Raw genomic sequence first — 24,280 nt, 5'->3', positions numbered from 1 at the left:
CTGTTATGTGAAACAATCCATATCAGTACAGTGCTCCTCCTTAATGCATTCCTTCCAAGCTATTCATCACATACAGATCCAATTAAAAATAAAAGCCAACAATTTTATGGTGTCACTCTAAACAGAGTATAATCACCCTTAAGAATAAGAGGATATGGAAATTAAATCACAACATTTAATGTTAATAAAAATAAAAATAATAATTTTAACCCTCTATTCCTCCCCTACACCTAACATGTACTGAGTTGGCTACCAGCCACCCAGGAATCCTTTACCTTCACATCAGGAAGAATAAACAATCACAGTGGTTAGTAAAAACATAAGGTAATAAATGAGCAAGAACTGAAAATAAATGCGTGTATGTATTTTACTAGGCAAAACATGGATCATCCAGCTTGGTCTCAGAGTCAGTAGCAGAGTCACCTGCATCATCCTGGTCCGGTAACAACAGCATCATACCTTACGCCTGCACCACTCCTACCACTGACCTCCTGAGACAGGGTACGATGCAAGCAGCACAACACATTAACAGCAAAAACACAATTACTAGGGTCAGAAATCCAGTAACCACCATAGAAGAGTACTCACCAAACCAGTCACTCAGCCAGGAAATAAGGCAACATCCACAAAGAACAAGTATACCCATAGAGGCCATAACTTCACCCAGAATAGTCACAACAATAGTTTTCCATTTACCAAATATGTTATCAAACCAACCGTCTATGGAGCTAGGAATCCTTCTCCCTGAGTGAGATTGTTGTTCCCATAAGGGTTTCTTCATTGTGTTGTCAGGATTGGTTCTCGCTGCTCAAATCAGCTCTTACTTCAGACAATAGTCTGGAAGGAGTGGGGGCTGGAGTGCAATGTGTTAGATGGTGCCAGGGTGCTCCTGATTTACCTCTGACCTGGACTGAGTGTGAAGTAACCTCCTTCACTTCGTACGGTCCAGTCCACCTGGGTTCCAGCCACTTTCTTTTGTGGACTTTCACCCTCACCCAGTTTCCCACTTTTACCTTCAGTGGTGGCGTGTTTCCTGACAGCTCCCCCTCTTGGGCCTTCTGCACCTGAGAAGAGAGTGCTGCAGAAAATTCCGTCAATTTCTACACATAATCAGTCATTTCTATCTGTTGTACATCAAGGGAGGGCATATGACCTCCCTCCCTTGGTGGACCTATGTTAATTTTGTTCCTGCACAAACCTTTGTTATTTTAGCTTTAAATGTTTGGTTGGGACTGTGGATGTTACTGAACCGAATCTGTGCATGATTCCGAATCTTACCTCCACCTTTTTCAGGTGTTTGTTGCTAAAATGTGTGGTTGTCAGATCTTATCTGCCCTGGTATACCATATCTGGGTATTAACTTAGTTTGTAGCCACTTAATGACTGACCTATCATCCTCTATTTCTGTAGTTTTCTGTAGGAATTGCCTCTACCCATTTTGAAAACCTGTCTACAGTTTCTGTCATGTGAGGGTGCCACCAGATGTGTGGGACTCGGCAGAGTCCAGCTGGTTCGACTTGTCTTCCATCATGGCACCTCCAGAGTTCGTCCTGTCCTCTGCCACCCCCTCTTTCTGTCGTAGGTGGTGGGCACCTTCATGGCCAGAACATGGGTTCCCCTGCCATGCCTTGAAACTCTGCTTGGTTATGTGGTTGGCCTTGTCCTTGTTGGTTGCCTGGTGATTGTTGTGGTTGTTGGTATGGTTGTGGTCTTTCACCCCTCCCCATTCCCCTGTTGTTGCGTGCACCTCTATAAGGTCCTCTCCAAGGGGTTTGTTTATTGTTGTCCTGTCTTGGCTGGGGGCAATCACGGCGAAAATGGCCGGGTGTTTGACAATTGTAACACAGATAATACCCATCCCTTGGACTTGGAGGGGGTCTTCGCCAAGGTTGGGTTGGCTGAAATGGTGGTTGGGGCGGGTATTGGTCCAGATTTCCTTGGAGAGGGGGTGTTTGTAATTGTATCATCTGGGATACAGTCTGGGCTACAATTTGAGAGACGTCAGGCATCACGTTCTCACCTGTTGTTTCTTCTGCTAGCATTTGTTTCTTTGGTTTTTCTCCTTTTTGGGCCTCCTTTAGTTGGAGTTTTAGTAGTTGTACTTGGAGAGATTGGACCTGACTCTCAGCTCCCCCTTTGTCCTTGTTGTGTTGAGTAACGCGGTGGTGCACATGTGCGTTGAATTGCGTCAAGGGAAGGGTTGTTAAACCCACTGTTGCACGTAGCTTGGTCTTCACATCCCCTGGGCATCCATTGATCACCATCTCCTTCCACATGTTGAGGGTTGTATCAGTGTGATCAAATGGTTCTTCATTTACTGTCCTCCAGGTAGTTTTGGCTCTGTCTAGATACTCAGCTGGATGCTCTCCTGGGTTGATGGTGAAGGAGGAAAGCAAGGCCTGGTTTCTTTCTGTGGGGTAGGCCCTTCGCAACGCATCCCATAGATTTGTCCTGAAATGATCTAGAGGCAGGGTAGCTGCCCTTCCATCTAGGTTTGCAGCTGTCATGATGCTGGTCATTGTTCCATGATTAGTTGCTCTTGCAACTAATGCCCTCATGTCACCTAGACATAGGTTCAGACCTGATGTGAGAGTCTGTAGTTTGTTCAACCAGGAGGACGCTCCTCCATGCAGACTGGGCATTTGTTCCATTAGTGTAGTCAAATCAGTCATCTTCCATGGTTCATACTCCACATAGGCCGGATTAGCTGCAGGCCTGAGAGGGCACATTCTTGACCTTTCGGTTTCCCAGTCTGTTCTTTGGGGTCCTCCTGTCCTGTTCCTCTCTGCCACTCTGGCTGACCTCCGATGTTGCTCATGTGTTGTGATATCTCTCAAGGTATCTGTCACGTTTGTCACTGTTCCTCTCATTATTCCCTCCACTAGGTACTCGGCCCCTTCGTTCTCACCTGGAGCAAGGAGCACCTCAACTTCAGCTCGGGATCTTCCTAATTGGATTTCCAATTTTTTAATTTCACTTTCTATTTCATCTTCAGTGGGTATCCTTCTGTTTTTATCCAGTTCGCTAATGTAAGCTCTTCTGTCTTCATCATCTTCCATATCTCTGCTTTGATTGCTCAATTGGCCACGCCTTCCCCCTCTAAGGTCCTGTGAAGAATGTTGTCTGAAAAATTCTGGGTTCAGTTGTTGGTGACACCCACTATTCACTCCGCTCACAGGGTTGTTAAAAGAGAGCAGGGAGCGACCTCCAGGAGAGGTCGGGTCTCCCCCTTCTCGTTCTTTGGGTTGATATGGAGTGCTGGTAGAGGGCGGCTGTTCACACAGCAACTGCCCTCCAGATATGTCAAAAGTCATGGTGCCTTTCAGGCTCCCTTCTCCTACTGTTAGAACAGGGGCCTGTATTGCAGGCTGAGGATCCTGTCCTGGTGTGTATGGTGGGGGCCGCAGTGCCTCCTTTGTCAACAATGGGTATAGTGAAGTGGGAACAGGTGTGGTGCTGGTGTTGGCCTCTGGGGGAGCTGTAGGAGAACCCTTGAATGGGGTTTGGATCTCTACTGGAGCTGCAGTGGCCACACACATCGTCTTTGGCTGCACCCTCCTGCTCTCCTCTAATGCCCATGTCCCTATTCTCAGCTTTCCCTCAGCCCTCTCTCTTTCCTTAGTTCCCTTATTCTTAAACTTATGTGCCTTGTTCTTTCCTTCTTCCTCCCCCTTGGCTTTCTCAACTGCCACTTCTAGACCTTTCTCCATAATCTTGAGTTCTTCCTCCGAGGGAGGTCCCCCTCTGAGGTAACCTGCCTGTGTCCATCTCAACTTCACCTGCTCCCATACTTTTTTAACTGTCTTATACTGTTCTTTTCCCCCTGCTCTCTCTGTCATTCGTTGTTGTAGGTATTCATTAAATTTGGGTTTAGTTATGTTTGGCCCTGCCATCTTGTTTCTCTATCTTTATAGATTTATCCCGTCCCTGATGTTTTATTTCCAAGGATGTATTATCGGTATCAAATACAGACTTATCTCATGTACGACACCCTCGTATAAAAAGAGGCTGATTGTTTTTATATTATGTGTAATGCAATCTTTATCATAAAAATCAGAATTTCAGTCACATATACCAATGCAGTAATTTCCACACACAGCACACACCACGCTTTAGTTATCCAGGCTTGTTCTAGAATCGTGCACAACTTCAATATCAGTCTCCCCAGTCCCCGGTTCCTGAAACCCTAGGTCAAATTCACTCAATTCCACAGATTGGTGTTCAGTTTCATAAGTCTCACTATAACTTCCCATCATTCATTACACGTTATAATACATCAAAACACACAGCCAAAAATTACACGTTATAATACATGATACAACCATCAGTATTCAGTCACTGGTAAGACTCTCATAATATACAACCATCAGTATTCAGCCACTGGTAAGACTCTCATAATATACAACCATCAGTATTCAGTCACTGGTAAGACTCTCATAATATACAACCATCAGTATTCAGTCACTGGTAAGACTCTCATAATATACAACCATCAGTATTCAGTCACTGGTAAGACTCTCATAATATACAACCATCAGTATTCAGCCACTGGTAAGACTCTCATAATATACACAGTTCTCAGTGTTCACAGTACCAGATATCTCATTTATGCCTTAATTCATTTAGGATGGAAATTATTTAACAAGTATTCATACTCACGCTCAGTACTACTGATCATAATTTGGTATTGGTCTATAATACAATATGCAAGATTTCGTTTTAACAGGCTCTGCATACCTTTTTAGAAGAGCGCGCTCTGATCAGGTTCCTGAGCCAAGACGAATAGTTGATTTCTCCAGGATTTTCAGGTCACTCTTCCGTCTGTTTTTAGATCGATGATTTGCCTTTTCCTCTCGCACCAACTTTTAGATCGAATTAAAAACCATCCTCTGCTACCATTTTGTTGGTGGAACCATAAGGAGAGGAAGTACAAACCAACGACGCTAGACGGAGAGGAATATGTTTAAGCAAAAGGCAGTTTATTAAACACAGAGATAGCTGGTACTGCTCAAGCTACATGCATGGGCCCAATCAGTTGCCTCTTATGGAGACAGTTGAAAAGGGATCAAAAACAGAGTTTTCAGCATTACTTTATACAATGCAACACAAAGGAAGGGGTCCTTCTTCTAGTCCCTTGATTGGTTCCGGAGGCGTAGGAGGCGGGTCTGCTCTGTCCAGAGTAGAAGCCCCATTTTGTGCACGGCAGAGTCCTCTGCCCTAGGCACCCGACCAGTAGAAAGAAGTGCAGTTTGTGTGTGTGCGTAACTCGTGAGGCATGAGGATGAGTGTGCGTATGCATGGAGATGTGTGTGTGAATGTGTGTATGTTCTCAAAGGAAAGACTCGTGGGGAGCAACCAGATTGTGGCCTGTGGCGTGGGTGTTGTCCTTGAGAAGATATTGGCTCTGTCCATTGTTCTTGCATAGGAACAGCATTGATTGAAAACAAGCTCCTAACATTAAAATGGGTCATGCACAAGATTTTAGTCAGACCAAGCTATAACATTTTAATATTTACTACGACACTTCTACCACACCCTCCCAATTAAACGTTATCTATATCATGCTGAAACACTCCACCCTTAGGATTGTTCAGCATGTCAACAACTATTTCAACAATAACATCTGTTACCCCCAATATCTCTTTTGCAGTCTCCACAATAACCTTCAACCTGGCATTTCTGCTTTCAACAACCCGAGTCGTATTGATAACCTTACCAATAAAAGCTATGAAGTCAACTTGATACATAATCAGTGTCCTTTGACACCGCACATTCATGGGCACAAGATTTCTGAACAGGCCCCGAAACCATGCCAGGACCATCAGAAGCACCAGCCCCGACAGCAGGTCCACTTACTACAGGTACATCCATGTAAGCTCCATCAGTCCGCACTGTAGTTCTACCAATCTGTTTTACGGCCTGTGCATACGATACATCATGACTGATCCTATATCTCTGAGCCTCTCTAGCCCCTCTCTGTACCTGGCATCCACCAAATGCTGCACTGTGTTCTCCCCCACAATTACAGCACTTAACCTTCACATTGCTTCCACATTCACCGTAATCATGTGCCCCTCCACACTTGGCACATCTTTTCTTTCCTTTACACTGAGCAACTACATGTCCCATTCTTTGGCATTTAAAACACCGCTGTGCATATGGGACAAATTCTCTAACATTGAAACTAAGGAATCCTATCTCTACTTTTCCCGACAAGACTTTCTCAAACCTCAGCATCACTGATAAGCTTTTACTTCTTTGACCCTCTTTCCTACTGATCAACCTTTTGGCCTCAATCACTCTGCTTCCCTTTACATTTTCTTTAAAATAATCTGTGGACATAGATATTGGGACCCCAGTGATGACTCCCCTCAATCTAGCATAAGCACCAGGGACATGGCTTTTAATCTTCTTTCTTCCCATTAAGCTTTTCCATTTTCAAAATCTTCTCTTGCTGAGCCTGGCTACCACACAATATTAACAATCTACCATTTCCAATTAACCATTTCACTTCACCTACCTCTTTCTCTACGACATTAGTCAGTCAGTCTTGGTTTCTCAAATGACTGCCTCGCCTGGTTCACCAACTACTTCTCAGATAGAGTTAAATGTGTCAAATCGGAGGGCCTGTTGTCTGGACCTATGGCAGTCTCTATGGGGGTGCCACAGGGTTCAATTCTTGGGCCGACTCTTTTCTCTGTGTATATCAATGATGTCGCTCTTGCTGCTGGTGACTCTCAGATCCACCTCTACGCAGACGACACCATTTTGTATACATCTGGCCCTTCATTGGACACTGTGTTAACAAACCTCCAAACGAGCTTCAATGCCATACAACACTCCTTCAGTAGCTTTCAACTGCTCTTAAACACTAGTAAAACTAAATGCATGCTCTTCAATCGAACGCTGCTGGCACCCGCCCACCCAACTAGAATCACCACTCTCGACGGGTCTGACCTAGAGTATGTGGACAACTACAAATACCTAGGTGTCTGGTTAGACTGTAAACTCTCCTTCCAGACTCACATTAAGAATCTCCAATCCAAAGTTAAATCTTGAATCGGCTTCCTATTTCGCAACAAAGCCTCCTTCACTCATGCTGCCAAACATGCCCTCGTAAAACTGACTATCCTACCGATCCTTGACTTCGGCGATGTCATTTACAAAATAGCCTCCAACACTCTACTCAGCAAATTGGATGTAGTCTATCACATTTACATTACATTTTAGTCATTTAGCAGACGCTCTTATCCAGAGCGACTTACAGTTAGTGAATCAATTTTTTTTTTTTATACTGCCCCCCCGTGGGAATCAAACCCACAACCCTGGCGTTGCAAACACCATGCTCTATCAACTGAGCTACATCCCTGCCGGCCATTCCCTCCCCTACCCTGGGCCAATTGTGCGCCGCCCATGAGTCTCCCGGTCGCGGCCAGCTGCGACAGAGCCTGGATTCGAACCAGGATCTCTAGTGGCACAGTTAGCACTGCGATGCAGTGCCTTAGACCACAGTGCCATCCGTTTTGTCTCCAAAGTCTCATACACTACCCACCACTGTGACCTGTACGCTCTTGTTGGCTGGTCCTCACTACATGTTCGTCGTCAAACCCACTGGCTCCAGGCCATCTATAAATCACTGCTAGGCAAATCCCTGCCTTATCTTAGCTCATTGGTCACCATAGCAGCACCCACCCGTAGTCTGCGCTCCAGCAGGTATATCTCACTGGTAATTCCCAAAGCCAACACATTCCTTCCAGTTCTCTGCTGCCAATGACTGGAACGAATTGCAAAAATCTCTGAAGCTGGAGACTCTTATCTCCCTCACTAACTTTAAGCATCAGTTGTCAGAGCACCTTACCGATCACTGCACCTGTACACAGCCCATCTGAAATTAGCCCACCCAACTACCTCATCCCTATATTGTTATTTATTTTGCTCTTTTGCACCCCAGTATCTCTATTTGCACATAATCTCTTGCACATCTAGCATTCCAGTGTTAATACTAATTGTAATTATTTTGCACTATAGCCTATTTATTGCCTTACCTCCATAACTTGCTACATTTGCACACACTGTATATATATTTTCTGTTGTATTTTTTGACTTTATGTTTTGTTTTACCCCATATGTAACTCTGTGTTGTTGCTGTTGTTATCGCACTGCTTTGCTTTATCTTGGCCAGGTCGCAGTTGTAAATGAGAACTTGTTCTCAACTGGCTTACCTGGTTAAATAAAGGTGAAATAAAAAAATAAAAAAGATAGGGTGTAAGTGAGGCCATGTGGTCTCATCAAACACTATCACCACTTTCCACTCCAACACATCACTACTATACTCACTACCCTCTTTATGCTTCCTTTACTAGACACTCCACTGCTTCCTGTATCATGATCTCTCTTATTCCTGTGTCTTTCTGTATCATGATCCCTCTTCTTCCTGTGTCTTTCTGTATCACGATCTCTCTTCTTCCTGTGTCTTTCTGTATCATGATCTCTCTTCTTCCTGTGTCTTTCTGTATCATGATCTCTCTTCTTCCTGTGTCTTTCTGTATCATGATCCCTCTTCTTCCTGTGTCTTTCTGTATCATGATCTCTCTTCTTCCTGTGTCTTTCTGTATCATGATCCCTCTTCTTCCTGTGTCTTTCTGTTTCATGATCTCTCTTCTTCCTGTGTCTTTCTGTATCATGATCCCTCTTCTTCCTGTGTCTTTCTGTATCATGATCTCTCTTCTTCCTGTGTCTTTCTGTATCATGATCTCTCTTCTTCCTGTGTCTTTCTGTATCATGATCCCTCTTCTTCCTGTGTCTTTCTGTTTCATGATCTCTCTTCTTCATGTGTCTTTCTGTATCATGATCTCTCTTCTTCCTGTGTCTTTCTGTATCATGATCTCTCTTCTTCCTGTGTCTTTCTGTATCATGATCTCTCTTCTTCCTGTGTCTTTCTGTATCATGATCTCTCTTCTTCCTGTGTCTTTCTGTATCATGATCTCTCTTCTTCCTGTGTCTTTCTGTATCATGATCTCTCTTCTTCCTGTCTTTCTGTATCATGATCCCTCTTCTTCCTGTGTCTTTCTGTATCATGATCTCTCTTCTTCCTGTGTCTTTCTGTATCATGATCTCTCTTCTTCCTGTGTCTTTCTGTATCATGATCTCTCTTCTTCCTGTGTCTTTCTGTATCATGATCCCTCTTCTTCCTGTGTCTTTCTGTATCATGATCTCTCTTCTTCCTGTGTCTTTCTGTATCATGATCCCTCTTCTTCCTGTGTCTTTCTGTATCATGATCTCTCTTCTTCCTGTGTCTTTCTGTATCATGATCCCTCTTCTTCCTGTCTTTCTGTATCATGATCTCTCTTCTTCCTGTGTCTTCCTGTATCATGATCTCTCTTCTTCCTGTGTCTTTCTGTATCATGATCTCTCTTCTTCCTGTGTCTTTCTGTATCATGATCTCTCTTCTTCCTGTGTCTTTCTGTATCATGATCTCTCTTCTTCCTGTGTCTTTCTGTATCATGATCTCTCTTCTTCCTGTGTCTTTCTGTATCATGATCTATCTTCTTCCTGTGTCTTTCTGTATCATGATCTCTCTTCTTCCTGTGTCTTTCTGTATCATGATCTCTCTTCTTCCTGTGTCTTTCTGTATCATGATCCCTCTTCTTCCTGTGTCTTTCTGTATCATGATCTCTCTTCTTCCTGTGTCTTTCTGTATCATGATCTCTCTTCTTCCTGTGTCTTTCCACTACCGACCATTCCGGTCCTTGACCCTCATCCTCCCGCTCCATACCATCAGAACTGACAACCATAATGTTTGCATTCCAGCACAGCTGTTGCTTCACCAACTTTTTCTCAATTTCCTCCATTTCATCCGCACTACCCGCCACCATTTCCCATTAACCTCTTACCACATTTCTGCAATAGCGAAACAAGTTTCAACGATATCAAACAACTCTCCAGAACTCACCAAAACTCACTGGCTGGAAGTGGGATTTATAATGAGCAGGCTTAAGACATTGTCTCTGGTTAAACAGGGAAATGGTTCCAATCGTTTTTCCACCATTCATTTTTCCCATAGGGAATTTTAGAAACACATAAAACAAGGGCTGTGTTCCGTGTAGGCTTACCCTGGCGTGATGTTTTGAGAACCGTGTAAATCTCTCTAGGACAAGGTGACTTATCAATATATTAGCCTGTATTTACCCCCCCCCCCCCCCAACATGAAACGCTAATGTGGCTATCATAAAGAACTACAAATTCCATGATGATCTAGACGAGACTGCCGAATCGAGGCAAAGGTAAGAATCTCTGGATTAACTGTCTAATGTTAACTAAATGTAATAAATCATAAATTGGCTAAATTTCTTTAAATGGACAATTCTGTGAACTGTCTTGTGCAAATTTTAAATTGACACAATACCTGTTAGCAAAGGTGTCAGCTAGAGATGACGTGCAGGAGCCTGCAGGGATTTGTCGGTTGCATGATGTCTACTTTGATCCTCCCGAGTGGCGCAGTGGTCTAAGGCACCGCATCACAGTGCTAGCTGTAGCCACTAGAGATCCTGGTTCGAATCCAGGCTCTGTCGTAGCCGGCTGCGACCGGGAGACCCATGGGGCGGCGCACAATTCGTCCAGGGTAGGGGAGGGAACGGCCGGCAGGGATGTAGCTCAGTTGGTAGAGCATGGCATTTGCAACGCCAGGGTTGTGGGTTCGATTCCAGTATAAAAAATAAAAATGTATGCACTCACTAACTGTAAGTCGCTCTGGATAAGAGCGTCTGCTAAATGACGTAAATGTAATTAGCATTTTTGAATCTGAGAATAAATTGATTCGAATATACCTTGTCCTAGAGAGATTTACACGGTTATCAAAACGTCACGCCAGGGTAAGCCTACAAGAAACACAGCCCTTACTTTAACCATTTCCCTGTTTGACCGCTAGGTTTCTGGGTATTATGACACTTTGGGGCTCTATGTTTTCTCAATGCTCGAAAATATCTACATACTTTGTTAACCAACAAGGCAGTCTTTGATGATATGGTAATGTTATGGAGGTGGTTCATTGACCCATGATTGTGTGATTGTTAGCTCCCCAAGCTAATGCCTAGGCCCCTCAAACTCAACCCTGGACCTCGAACCAGTTCCACTGCATTTTTTCATTCTTCCCCTCTAATCAGGGATTGATTTAGACCTGGGACACCAGTTGTGTGCAATTCATTATCAGGTTGAACAGAAATCCAGCAGGCTCCGGACCGACTAGGCTTTAGCTCAGCAGGCTAACGGTCTTCTGGTGCAGATGAGACCTGGGTTTGAACCCTAGCCTAGTCGGTCAACTAATCTGCTTAAATATGGAATGCTGTTTGTCTATCAATACATTACAGTGCTATTTCTATAGGGTAAGCCCATTAAAACGTTACTTTTTTTTATTTTAGTTGTTGGATCTCTTGTATGCAGCTGTTGTACTCCAGCCATAATAATCAGCCTTCTGTTGGTGTTGTCATCTCAACAAGGAGTGGTTACTGGTGTGGTTTCACAATATTTCCGAAAGAAGAAGAATCAATATCCTGTGTTGAATATCACAGCTAAAATGGGGACTGGCTGATATTGCTTTAAACCGATGCAGGGGCACTCCTCTCACCCTACAGCAGTTCAAAGCGCTTACTACTAAAATACCATAGCGCGTAAAATAACCGTTATTTAGAAGTTGTGAACGAGAGAATGGCACATACCACTGTGATCAGAAATGGGTCACCGCATGAGGAGAAAAGGGAGTCGGTTACAGCGGAGGATGGAAACGCTACACCGGTAATGTTATTTTGCCCGTTATTTTGTCCACTTTCTCAATCTCTCAATTTGTATACACCCAATTTCAGACTAATGTGAATTGATCAGGCTAAATAAAGCATGTAATATTATTGCAGAAAACCAGAGGCATTCCTCTCTCCAGGAAGATATGTTATGCAGTTGGTGGCATGCCCTATCAGATGACCGCCAATGCAAAAGGATTCTTCCTGCAGATTTTCCTGCTGGATGTTGTACAGGTCAGTGCTTGGGTCGGATGAGGTCTGCCTTGATGACATAATAATAAGCCATTTAGCAGACGCTTTTATCCAAAGCGACTTACAGTCATGCGTGCATACATTTTTTTTGTGTATGGGTGGGGTGGGCCCGAACCCACTACCTTGGCGTTACAAGCGCCGTGCTCTACCAGCTGAGCTACACATTGACATTGATGTTTAATCTCAACTATTGATCTGAGATGGAATTTTGTAGAAAATATTTACTTCCCCCGCCCACCCATATTAATAATAAGGATTATAATATCAGTATTATCAATAAGGATGGTATTAATCTATTGATATTGTTGTTCTATAGACTATCCTAAATTAACTGGAATAGTGTTGTTGTGTCGAGTCAAATGTTGCTAGTTATGCTGTAACAAAGGAGTCCGCTTATACTGAGCCTTGATCATACGTTTTATTCATATCACAAGATTTCAGCATAAGTGTACAGATGTATATATCATCCGGAGAGCAGTGGTTCCCAAATTGCAATGTCTGCTCTGCCGTTTTTGTCTCTAGCCTATATTTATAATCTTCCCCAAAATATGGGTTGCTCCCTTTACTGTCCAATCCCCTGTCTTCCCTGGTGCGTCACCCTAAAAACGGCTCTCTTTGAACCTAAATAAACATCCCCTCAGGTTCCACTTGAAAACATTAACTAAGTCATAATCTTAATACACTACAGTGTCCTCAGTTCAATTCTTATAGCATGTTTTGTAATGCCTGTAGGATGTGTGTGCTGGGTTTTTGCAAGGGTGTGGTAGGAATGCAAATATTTTTCTAAATACTTTACCTCTCATCCCTTCTCCAAATAAAGTTGTTTTTACAATGCAGAAAATAATACAATAATCCATCTGCCTCGAACATCATGGCTGAAGTTTAGTTCTTGGTGTCAGCTGCACTTTGTTGAGTTGTTTAACAAAAGTTATTTTATAACTTCCCCTTTATGCGTGGCCTTGGCTATAAACCCCTCATTAGTACCTCTAGAAATTCAATGTAAGATTCTACTACTTTAGACCTACTATACCAGTGTTTCCCAAATTTGGTGCACGTTTAGGTTTTTGCCCTAACACTACACAGCTGATTCAAATTATCAAAGCTTGATTATTAGTTGATTATTTGAATCAGCTGTGTAGTGCTATGGCAAAAACCAAAACGTACACCCCTTGCGGTCCTGAGGAACCAAACAGCCCACACATGATGGTAATAGGGTAGTGTGTCTGTTAGGTTCTGCTTTTGCTATGTCTATTTATCGGTGTGGTATTGCACCCAGCCCTCATCCCATGGTGCAACAGAGCAGCCTTCCTCTATAACGCAACAACACCGTCTCCTCCATTACATTGGAAGTGAATACTATTAATGCCAGGCAATGTTTTCACAGTAAAGCGCAGGACAGAGGCACATTCCTTAACCACCCCACCACCTCCACCACTACCCAATAATGATTCTTTATACTGCACCTCTAGATGGGGGCCTTCTATGCATCTCTCATCCTCTTCCTTGGCCGAGCATGGGATGCCATCACTGACCCTCTGGTGGGATATATGGTCACCAAGAGTGGTAGGACACGCATGGGCAAACTCATCCCCTGGTGAGTGACTTCAGAAGGGCAAGGCCCATATTATCTCTCCGTACACCACATCACTGATTTAGGTTACCGCCCCTATGATCAAACTGCCCATGATTTGACCATTCAAATAATGTGTAATATTCCCTCCCTTCCACCCCTCAGGATCGTGTTCTCCATGCCTCTGGGTGTCCTGGCCTACATCATGATGTGGTTCACGCCTCAGGAGGCCATGTCTCCTTCCTCCAGTTTCTTCTGGTTCTTCATCTGGAGCTGCCTATTTGACGCCTTCATGACTGTAAGCTCAAATCAAACTGTATTTGTCACATGCTTCATAAACAACAGGTGTAGACTAACAGTGAAATACTTAGTTACGGGCCCTTCCCAATGATGCAAAGAATAAAAAATAAAATAATAATAACACAATAAATAAATACACAATGAGTAACAATAACTTGGTTATATACACGGGGTACCAGTACTGAGTCGATGTGCAGGGGAACGAGGTAATTGAGGTAGATATGTACATATAGGTAGGGATAAAGTGACTAGGCAACAGGATATATTATAAACAGTAATAGCAGCGTTAGTGCAAAAAGCGTCAATGAAGATAATCCGGGTAGCTATTGGTTAACTGTTTAACTAACTATTTAGTCTTATGGCTTTGCGGTAGAAGCTGTTCAGGGTCCTGTTGGTTCCAGACTTTGTGCATCAGTATCGCTTGTCGTGCGGTAGCAGAGAGAACAACCTATGACTTCGGTGGCTGGAGTCTGACAATTATTAGGGCCTTTCTCTGACACCGCCTGGTATAGAGGTTCTGGATGGCAGGGAGCTCGGCCCCATTGATGTACTGGGCCGTACGCACTACCCTAGCGCCTTGCGGTCGGATGCCAAGCAGTTTCCATACCAAGCGGTGATGCAGCCAGTCAAGATGCTCTCAGTGGTGCAACTGTAAAACATTTTGAGGATCTGAGGGCCCATTCCAAATCTTTTCAGCCTCCTGAGGGGGAAGAGGCGTTGTCGTGCCCTCTTCACGACTGTGTTGGTGTGTGTGGACCATGACAATTCCTTAGTGATGTGGACACTGAGGAACTTGAAGCTCTCGACCTGCTCCACTACAGCCCTGTCGATGTAGATGGAGGCATGCTCGGTCCTCCGTGGCTACTACTAAGCTATTAGCCACAATCCATCCTCATTTGCCAGCAGTGCTTATAATGTTCAGGTGCACCCTGCCCTAACAGTAGAACTATGGTTACAGCAAACTACTCTACCCTTCTATGTGCATTGTTCCTGTGGTTACAGTCCATCTCTTCCCTCTCCAGTGTTACCATGTCCCCTACTCCTCACTCAACATGTTCCTGGGGGGAGACCAGAAGGACAGAGACTCTGCCACGGGCTACAGTAAGGCATCCTCTGGAGTTAAATCACTCATCAGATATTGTTTCAGGTCTCCCTTGGAAAATATGATTTTATTTTATTTTAGCAGAACTTCCTGGATTAAATGATTAGTAAACACATTCATATATAATAATGATGATAGTACAACCATCGCTGGAACTCCTAGTGTTCTCGCCAGTTGTGATGTAGCTTATGTAGTGGTTATCACTATTATAATTTTTATGGAGACGTAGGCAGGCCAGAATAGATGTCAGTTGAGGGTTTGGTTTCCTGGCAGTGACTGACTGTCTGCTGTGGAGGTGGGGTTGGCTGAGGGCAAACTAAAGTTAACAGGTCAATGGTCAGAGACATGGACACATTTCCTGAACTTCAGTGTAAAAAAAGCCTAATTTAAGAGGAAGCATTGTGTGCATTAGAGATAATAAAAAGACTGGCTTGATTTCAGTCTGACTATGGACAGTATGCCTTAAAGGGCAATTCTACCACTTTTCAACCTCATATTCATCATCTCCAGCACAAAACGAGTGTCTACATACAGTATGTGAAAACAGCAGTGTTTCTTTGATGTGGTTAAAAGATCAGAAGAAAGGTCCTAAAAAATGCTTCTGTGACATCACAGGGTAGGATTAAAAGTTAAAAAACAGTGATTTCCAAAACCTACAACTAGTTTCTAGCCCAAATGACGTTATTTTCCAAGTCACCGCAAATCTCACATACTGCTTTCACATAGGATTTACAGTATTTTGACTGTGAAGAAAATTGGGCAATGTTTATATGAACAGGTGAATTTTTACCACATTCTTGACTGCATATGTAGCACATGGGGATGTGTGAAACTTTCTCCTCAGCCTGAAGTTTCTTGCTTGCGTCGCCTCATTAGCTAGCTTTTGAGGTGGCGTGATTGGCTAAGACGCTTGAGGGAGGACGATCGCGTGTGTTTGTGAGGCAGAGGGTTCCGAGTTCGCACCAGGTATGGGCCGAATCGGGAGGAAGTGGTACTCGCTAAGTAGGGGTGTGGCGATCTCGTCGTAACTGTATCCGTTTGATCACACTTCATACTCGTAATCGGATCGACTCATGATCGGGAAACCCGGAAGTGTGCTTTAAATGCCGGTAAAACCTATACCTCAAGTGCACATTACTGCGCTATCCCTCAGAGTGCATCTCAGAGCACATCGTTATGTTCCTTCACTAACATTACTGCTCTATCACTCAGAGTACATCATTATATGTTCCTTCATGACTGCTCTATCACTCAGAGTGCATCTCAGGGTACATCATTATCAACAGTTCCTTCACTCATTCACACACATTGTTCAAAGGTAAATGACCCTGACAGATGACAATGCACATTATTTACTTACATAGTCCTATTGAATTATCAACGAAATAGGCTAATAAATAGCCTAATGCATGGCTGGCTACTACTGCCTGCATTTACTCCAGACACAGATGTAGATGAAGGTAGGCTAATTCACTTGACCCATGTATTGTTTCACTTTCGAGAGGAGCAACAACTTTCTCTCCCGACACTTATGCCACAACATTTGTACAATCAAAATAAACTATCTACATTTGCAATTTTATTTTCTAATGATCTGTCGCTCGGTAAACATGCTTGGGCAAGAAGAAATAATAATAATAGCAAGAAATATGGGCTTGGATCAGGACATAACGACAGACGCCAGCAATGGAATAATTATACTAGATTGATATTCGGAAAATTATCCATATCCGTAACAATACTCATTTTGCCTGAGGACTCGGCAACACCCCTATCGCTAAGCAAGCAGTGTGACATCCTTTACAGTGGTCCCGTGACCCGGATCTACAGTTGCGCTCAGCTCAACGCTGGGGTCGCTGTTGAGTAAGTTTGAGGGGTGAATGTAACACATGGGGATGTGTGAAACTCACTCCTCAGCCTGAAATGTCCTGCTTGCGTCGCCTCATTAGCTAGCTTTTGAGGTGGCACGATCGGCTAAGACACTTGAGGGAGGACGATCGAGTGTGTTTATGAGGCAGAGGTCCCGAGTTTGCGCCAGGTATGGGCCGAATCGGGAGGAAGTGGCGCTCGCTAAGCAAGCAGCGTGAAGCCCTTTATACATTAGCCTTTTTATACCTCCGTTGGTATGCGTAGACCTAGTGGTGGGCGTCTATTTGAATAAATCCATTGAATATACACCATCAAAAACATCCATTATTAATTTGTTTAGGCAGGTACTAAGAAACATCATAAAACAAATAAAATGTATTTTCTAAACTATTGAATGGCAGATTTTGAGTTTAATTATGTTACATCCAAATGAATGAAATCAATAGTTCACTATTTTGTTCATTACACAGACAAGACACACCTACCCCGATCACAGTCAACACACATACAGTATATTTTGTAGTAAGAATATAGTGGAATATAACAGAATAAAATAGAAATAATATTTTTCCCACTTGTGTCACGGGAACGTGTGGAACAGCTGTCATATAAAAAAGTGATCTTTTGAAACAGCCCAAACCCATGCTTTCTTGATCCACGTTTCCTCTCTTTCCTACCCTCACTCCACTTTGTTAGGGAGCTATCATGATCCCGATAGAAAATAATAGCAATCCTATTTTGAAAATCATGTGATTCTAGCGTTCATATTTCACAACCTCCACCTGCTTTTAGAGTTGCCTATACGTAATCGAGCAAAATAATATGCCTACACGTGATTTTAGGCTGCATTATTGCATGCTAAAGGTTTCGGATCAGTGATAGATGAGCTATACCACCTCCACTTATTTCCCCAGCCAGAAACCAATAAACCAAAGCCTCTATACAGATGGAGATCTAGTGAAACAAAATCACATTGATGATTGAGACAAGTCAGTGAAGTCGCTGGCTTTTGGTCAGGAGTAGGCCTAGTCTACTAAGGGAATGTGAAATAATCCACTTGTTAAACTACACAACATGCAGGCAAAATGTTCTAATAAATGAGCCAACTAGACAAGATGATCATGAGCAGCTTCACCTGAACTTAAATAACATTTCCACAGCCTAATTGTAGCCTAACCAATATCCAAACGGAGATTCAGTGAAAACATTGATTGATTTATCAAGATGAGACCCCACGGCATTGTCTCAAAGTAAACGATGCTGAAATGATCTTGACCACACGCGGGTAGACTATTACAACGATTGGATGACTTTGGGAGTTTCAGTAAACAACATTTTGATAGATGCCTTCAATTGCTTTAGCCTACTTTAATCATTCAATGATATTTATTCCCACGGTAATTATTTATGGCTCCATCCAGTTGTGGTTAAGAAAACAGTGCATGCTTAGTGGTTGACTGTACGAAGAGATGGTAAAAGTGACATGCCTAGCAAAGTTTGGAACTGGCAGTAGGATGATTATCTGGCGCTGCCTAGCAACCATCAATAGTTTAATTCGTGCCAAATGCCGCCTCAGCATTGCGGCTAAGTTTTATATAGTTTTTCTACAAAACGTAGAAATGTACGGTTTTCACATATGTTGACACTGATATTGTGCTGGAGATAATGAAAAATAGGTTAAAAGGTGGTAGAGTTGCCCTTTTAAATAACGTATTACTGCATGAGTCATCTTTGGTTTTAACCCCCAAAACACCTGAGGTAAAATATGTTTATTTTTCACTGTTCTACATGTCAGTGGTTCCCGCCCTTTTTCGCTTACTGTATCACCAACTGAATTTTGCTCTGCCCAAAGTACCCTTGAAGTACCCCCTCATGTGCATTTGACCAGTAAGCCTATGGTCTCATGAGTCTTCTCAGGTACCCCATGTGGATAGGCCAAGTACCCCCAGGGTTCCCGGTACCCCAGGTTGGGAAACACTGCTCCATGTCAATGTTTTCATTGTATATGTCTCCATCCTCTTAAATTCTTCTCTTCACTCAGGAATGGGGATGGAGGTGTTTGCAACACTGGCCGGTGCAACCATTCAGGGTCAGATTGTGGGGGTGTACCATGCTAAGAGTGCACAAGTCTGCAGCCAGCTGAACTACAGCGAGGCCTTCCTCCATAACTTCTCCTCACCCCTAATCCAGAACTTCTCCTCGCCCCTCACTGATACCCTTCAGAACACGGTTTGGTCCATCATATCCATAACCCCAACAGTCTTCCTCTCTCTCTTTCAATACCCACTGTCACACTCCTCTGTAGCAGAGAAGACAACTTTTCATCACTTCCTTGCCGCAATATGTCTGAAGTGTGAAAGAGAACTTGTCAACTAGTCTTTGCATGCACTGTAGAAATTCAGCAATAGCATTGCAGTTAAATATACTTCCCTATTTTTGGTCATTACAAGAAGTATAATGTTGTCTGAACTGATAAGAATCTTTTGATGTTTTCCCCCTGAGCTTGTTGCTGTGTATCTTAATAGATGCTGATTGACATGAATTTGTGATTTTCTGTCTTGGCTTCAGAGGAGAGCTTATGTGCTTGCTGCTTTAGTTTTGGGGGGACTCTATTTCCTGTGCTGTGTTGTGCTCTTCCTGGGTGTGAAGGAGCAGTTGGGTGAGTATGAGGTTTCTTAGGGGCTCTGTCGAATTTAGAATCATTAAAATTGGACTGGGGTATGAGAGACATCAGGCTGTTTAGTGATGATTTGTTTCACTGTCCCCCCCAGCTCCTCTCAGTACCCTGGGACGGATCCGCATGCCCTACCTGGAAGGTATGAAGATGGTGGTGGGACACACCCCCTACGTGAAACTTGTATTCGGGTTTCTCTTTGCCTCGCTTGCCTTCCAGGTGAGGGTCGCCCCAGGTTCTGGGTTGTGTGTTTTGTGTGTATGATGATGATAATGATTATCGTGTTGATGACGATAATGATTATCGTGTTGATGACGATAATGATTATCGTGTTGATGACGATAATGATTATCGTGTTGATGACGATAATGATTATCGTGTTGATGACGATAATGATTATCGTGTTGATGATGATGATGACTTAAGTTATTCTCTTTCTTTCCTGTCACGGCAACATTGCCCAGATGGCTCAAGGAAACTTTGCCCTCTTCTGTACCCATGCTGCAGGTCTGGGGGCCTACTTCCAACACCTCGTCCTTATCCTGCTAGTGAGTAAAGTAACCACATTGACACTCATTCAGAGTAGGTTCATGCATTGGTTTTGGTAACAAGAGTGTCTTTTTGTGTCTATCCTTGTCTAGACAGCTGCCACATTGTCCATCCCCATATGGCAGACACTGCTTTTGAGACTGGGGAAGAAGACCACGCTCTACATAGGACTCTCTGTAAGTTCAGTTTTATAAGGACATGGTTATGCATATGTTACACCTGCTATCGCTCATTATTGATCCTTTACATTTTAACCTTTCCTTTATCACTCCGTCTGTTCCTCCTTTTTCAGATGTATGTACCTGCCCTTGTGATCATTGCGTCCATACGCAGCAACCTGCCTGTCTTCATCATTATGTCCATCATATCTGGGTCCAGTCTATCGGCACTCTACCTGCTGCCCTGGTGAGTGTGTGTGTGATGATATATATATATATATATATATATATATATATATATACACAGTGCATTCGGAAATTATTCAGACCCCTTAACTTTTTCCACATTTTGTTACGTTACAGCCTTATTCTAAAATGGATTATAACCATTTTTCCCTCATCAGTCTACACACAATACCCCATAATGACAAACCAAAAACAGTTTTTTAGAAATGTTTGCAAATGTATATAAAAAAAAAAAAAACTGAAATATCACATTAACATAAGTATTCAGACCCTTTACTCAGTACTTTGTCGAAGCACCTTTGGCAGCGATTACAGCCTCAAGTCTTCTTGGGTATGACACTACAAGCTTGTCAAGGGGTCTGAATACTTTCCGAATGCACTGTAGGTCAAAACACGATAAATGTGATGACTAAAATGATAGTATTAACAAGCTGTAGAGATACAGTACCATTACATGTTCAATGGCCCATTAGAACACATTGATATGCTCAGACCATCATTATGCACATCAGTGCTCATTGGACTCACCTGGACTCCTTCACTTTGTTGATTGGCCCTTCTATATCTGTCCGTTTCCCAGTTTGATCCCCGTGTCTGCATTGATGTTGTTTCGTTTCCCCGGTCCAGACGCTGTCCGTGTTTTGTTCCATGTCTTTTATTTATTATATCATCAGCCTGTACTTGCTTCCTGTCTCCCAGCGTCTGTCGTACTGAGATCGTTACAGTTTCTGTTGCGTTCATAACTTGTATGCCTTTATTTCACCCATAATAATACAATGTTATATGAATATGCATGATACTGTTTTAACTTTCTCTATCTCATTAAGGAGCCACAACTTGCATTTGTCCTCTGAACTATGTTCTGACCTCTTGAGTTCATCACGATGATAGACAACTTCTAGAGCAGGGTTTCCCACCTCAGTTCTCGGGTCCCCAAGGGGTGCACGTTTTGGTTTTTGCCCTAGCACTACACAGCTGATTCAAATAATCAACTAATCATCAAGCTATGTTAATTTGAATCAGCTGTATAGTGTTAGGGCAAAAACCTAAACGTGCACCCCTTGGGGTCCCGAGGACCGAGTTGGGGAAACACTGCTCCAGAGTTCTCTATCTTGAAAGCCACTACATAAACAGTTTGGTCAGTATATCCCATCATAATGGCCCTGCTCTCCCTGGTAACTGGACTGGGGCTTCCCTTCCTCCCAAACACACTGGACTGGGGCTTCCCTCCCACACACAAACACTGGACTGGGGCTCCCCCCCCCCCCCCACACACACACACACACTGGACTGGGGCTTCCCTCCCACACACACACACTGGACTAGGGCTCCCCCCCCCCCCCCCCCCCACACACACACACACTGGACTGGGGCTTCCCTCCCACACACACACACACACACACTGGACTGGGGCTTCCCTCCCACACACACACACTGGACTGGGGCTTCCCTCCCACACACACACACTGGACTGGGGCTTCCCTCCCACACACACTGAGATTCTTCTTTTTCCACAGCTATTGGAGACCGCCCCAAGCAGTCCTCCCAAAAGACTTAATGAGTCATGAGGAAAGTTAGGAAATGGTCTGCAATGCTCTCTGAGCTGAGATACATCTCAGTGTTTACTACAACTATGAACTAATCTAATAAAGGATGGAAGAGGAAGTGGACAGTAGTAAATGTGTTATTTATTTAGTGAAATATTCTACAACGCATTCTCACACAGTACCTTGTCATCTTGTCTGTGTGCAGGTCTATGCTGCCGGATGTAGTTGATGACTTCAAGGTGAAGAATCCCACCAGTACAGACCTGGAGCCCATGTTTTACTCCTGCTATGTTTTCTTCAACAAGTTTGGAGGGGGGATGTCTGTGGGCATCTCCACTCTGGCATTACAGTGAGTTCCACCTGCAAGGGATTGGAGACTAGAATCTAAGTATTGATACAAATATAAATTGAATCATGTATGGATTTATTTACATCAACATTACTCTTCATTGGGTGCTGTTTAGAGCTTTGTCACATCTTATGTTTTTCATACTGCATACAGTATAACCATCTCTAGCTGTAGTGCGGAAGCACTTTCAGAGGAGTTTCCTTCTGTAACTGCTTGTCTACTGAGTGTAACCCTCCTGTCCCACCCTTAGCTTTGCAGGGTATAAGCCTGGGGCCTGCAGGCAAAACCCAGCTGTGATCACAGCGTTGCGGGCCCTGTTCGCCCCTGTGCCCATCGTCCTCCTCCTCGTTGGTTTGGTGCTCTTTTATTTCTACCCCATCAACGAGGAGAGGCGCCGGCAGATCCACGACGAACTGCAGGAAGCAGAGTGAGTTTCCATCCAGTTTGATAGTCCAAATACTCTACAGTGGATCTACATGACTTGGATTAACTTCGGTTGATCTAATTGTATGCTAGACTGACACCTAGTGGTAGATAACTGTAGCTGTCTAGTTTTGTTTTTCTCACGAATCAAATTAGAGTTTATTGGTCAAGTGCGCATGGTACTGTGACATGCTTACTTGCTAACATGCTACCCACACCGCCCACGTGCGGTCTGATTCATAAAAATGTGCTAGAATGATATCATAATATATTTACTTTTTTTTTTTTTTATTAAGATTGATGTTAGCATATTTTGACTACTTGAGGGTGTGCTTTCCTGATAATTCTATTACATTGTTTCACTTACAAAGTCATATTGGTCTTTACAGGAAAGTGGATGGATGCCAAGTAATGGACGCAGTGCGATTGGGGCCAGCCTGACTAACTGGAAGCTTCCATCAGTCAGTGTCTTTGTCTGACATGGTGCATGACTGTTCACACCTCATCTGGCACCATGCTAGGAAACTGCTGCCTATTGAGTTACTGTGATTCACAGCAGCTCACATGTGTGTATGCCATGGAAGATGATGTATGCCATGGAAGATGACTGTCATGCTCACAGGCCGAAACACAGACACTTGACTCAGCCTATATAATGAATCTTTGCATGTGTGTGTTTTCTTATCCAACCATCGTGGTCCTCTGTAGCTCAGCTGGTAGAGCACGGCGCTTGTAACGCCAAGGTAGTGGGTTCGATCCCCGGGACCACCCATACACAAAAAAAAATGTATGCACGCATGACTGTAAGTCGCTTTGGATAAAAGCATCTGCTAAATGGCATGTTATTATTATTATTATTGTAATCACTGTTGTGTATGCAGTGGTTCCCAACCTTTTTCGGTTACTGTACCACCAACTGAATTTTGCTCTGCCTGGAGTACCCCTGAAGTACCCCCTCATGTGCGTTTGACCAGTAAGCCTATGGGTCTCATGAGTCTTCTCAAGTACTCCCCTGTGAATAGGCCAAGTACCCCCAAGGGGTCCTAGTACCCCTGGTTGGGAGCCACTGGTGTCCAGTACTGTTCACCAGATGTAAAGGCCTGAGAGTAAGATATTTGCATGCTTGTAATAAACCATAAACCATAAACCATTTATATTCAAAGGGATCAAGTTCAACATTTTATTAGAAGTATTTTAACCTAGTATACAGTAGGCCTAGGTTCTACTCTAGTCTGGGTGGGATGCTGATGCTGCATTACAGATCAGTTATTTTAAAATAAATAAATGGGGAAGGTAAATCTTACATCCAACAGAGCAAAGAAAAAACACCTCGAGATCGTTTAATGGTGCGTACATTGTTATTACATTGTTACTATTTATGAACAGAATTAAAAAAAGCTTGCTGAAAATGTGACGAACACTCCCACTTTTTTCGGCGTAACCGCTACA

The 24,280-nt window shown here is 43.4% G+C and overlaps 1 protein-coding gene across 1 annotated transcript; it reads left to right on the top strand.

Annotated features, from left to right (window-relative positions):
- The first annotated feature begins 11,531 nt into the window (after positions 1-11,531).
- LOC311149606 (sodium-dependent lysophosphatidylcholine symporter 1-like) lies at positions 11,532-24,244 on the top strand. The gene is made up of 14 exons (XM_084186780.1): positions 11,532-11,790; positions 11,907-12,026; positions 13,514-13,638; positions 13,780-13,912; positions 14,937-15,015; positions 18,927-19,114; positions 19,454-19,544; positions 19,657-19,778; positions 20,024-20,107; positions 20,201-20,284; positions 20,401-20,513; positions 22,265-22,408; positions 22,659-22,835; positions 23,221-24,244. The coding sequence occupies exons 1-14, from the start codon at positions 11,704-11,706 to the stop codon at positions 23,270-23,272; spliced, it is 1,599 nt and encodes a 532-aa protein (XP_084042906.1). The 5' UTR covers positions 11,532-11,703; the 3' UTR covers positions 23,273-24,244.
- The last annotated feature ends 36 nt before the right edge of the window (positions 24,245-24,280 follow it).

The sequence above is a fragment of the Coregonus lavaretus genome (assembly GCF_964263955.1).
Source record: "Coregonus lavaretus genome assembly, chromosome: 22".
Classification (NCBI taxonomy): Eukaryota; Metazoa; Chordata; class Actinopteri; order Salmoniformes; family Salmonidae; genus Coregonus; species Coregonus lavaretus.
The sequence above is the reverse complement of the archived record's forward strand: the minus strand, read 5'-3'. Positions and strand labels throughout refer to the sequence as shown.

Excerpts from the sequence above, each read along its gene's own strand:
- LOC311149606 (XM_084186780.1), top strand. The coding sequence starts at position 11,704 with ATGGCACATACCACTGTGATCAGAAATGGGTCACCGCATGAGGAGAAA. Across the intron at positions 11,791-11,906 it reads AGGATGGAAACGCTACACCG|AAAACCAGAGGCATTCCTCT; the intron begins GTAATGTTATTT and ends ATATTATTGCAG. Across the intron at positions 19,779-20,023 it reads TTGCCTCGCTTGCCTTCCAG|ATGGCTCAAGGAAACTTTGC; the intron begins GTGAGGGTCGCC and ends AACATTGCCCAG.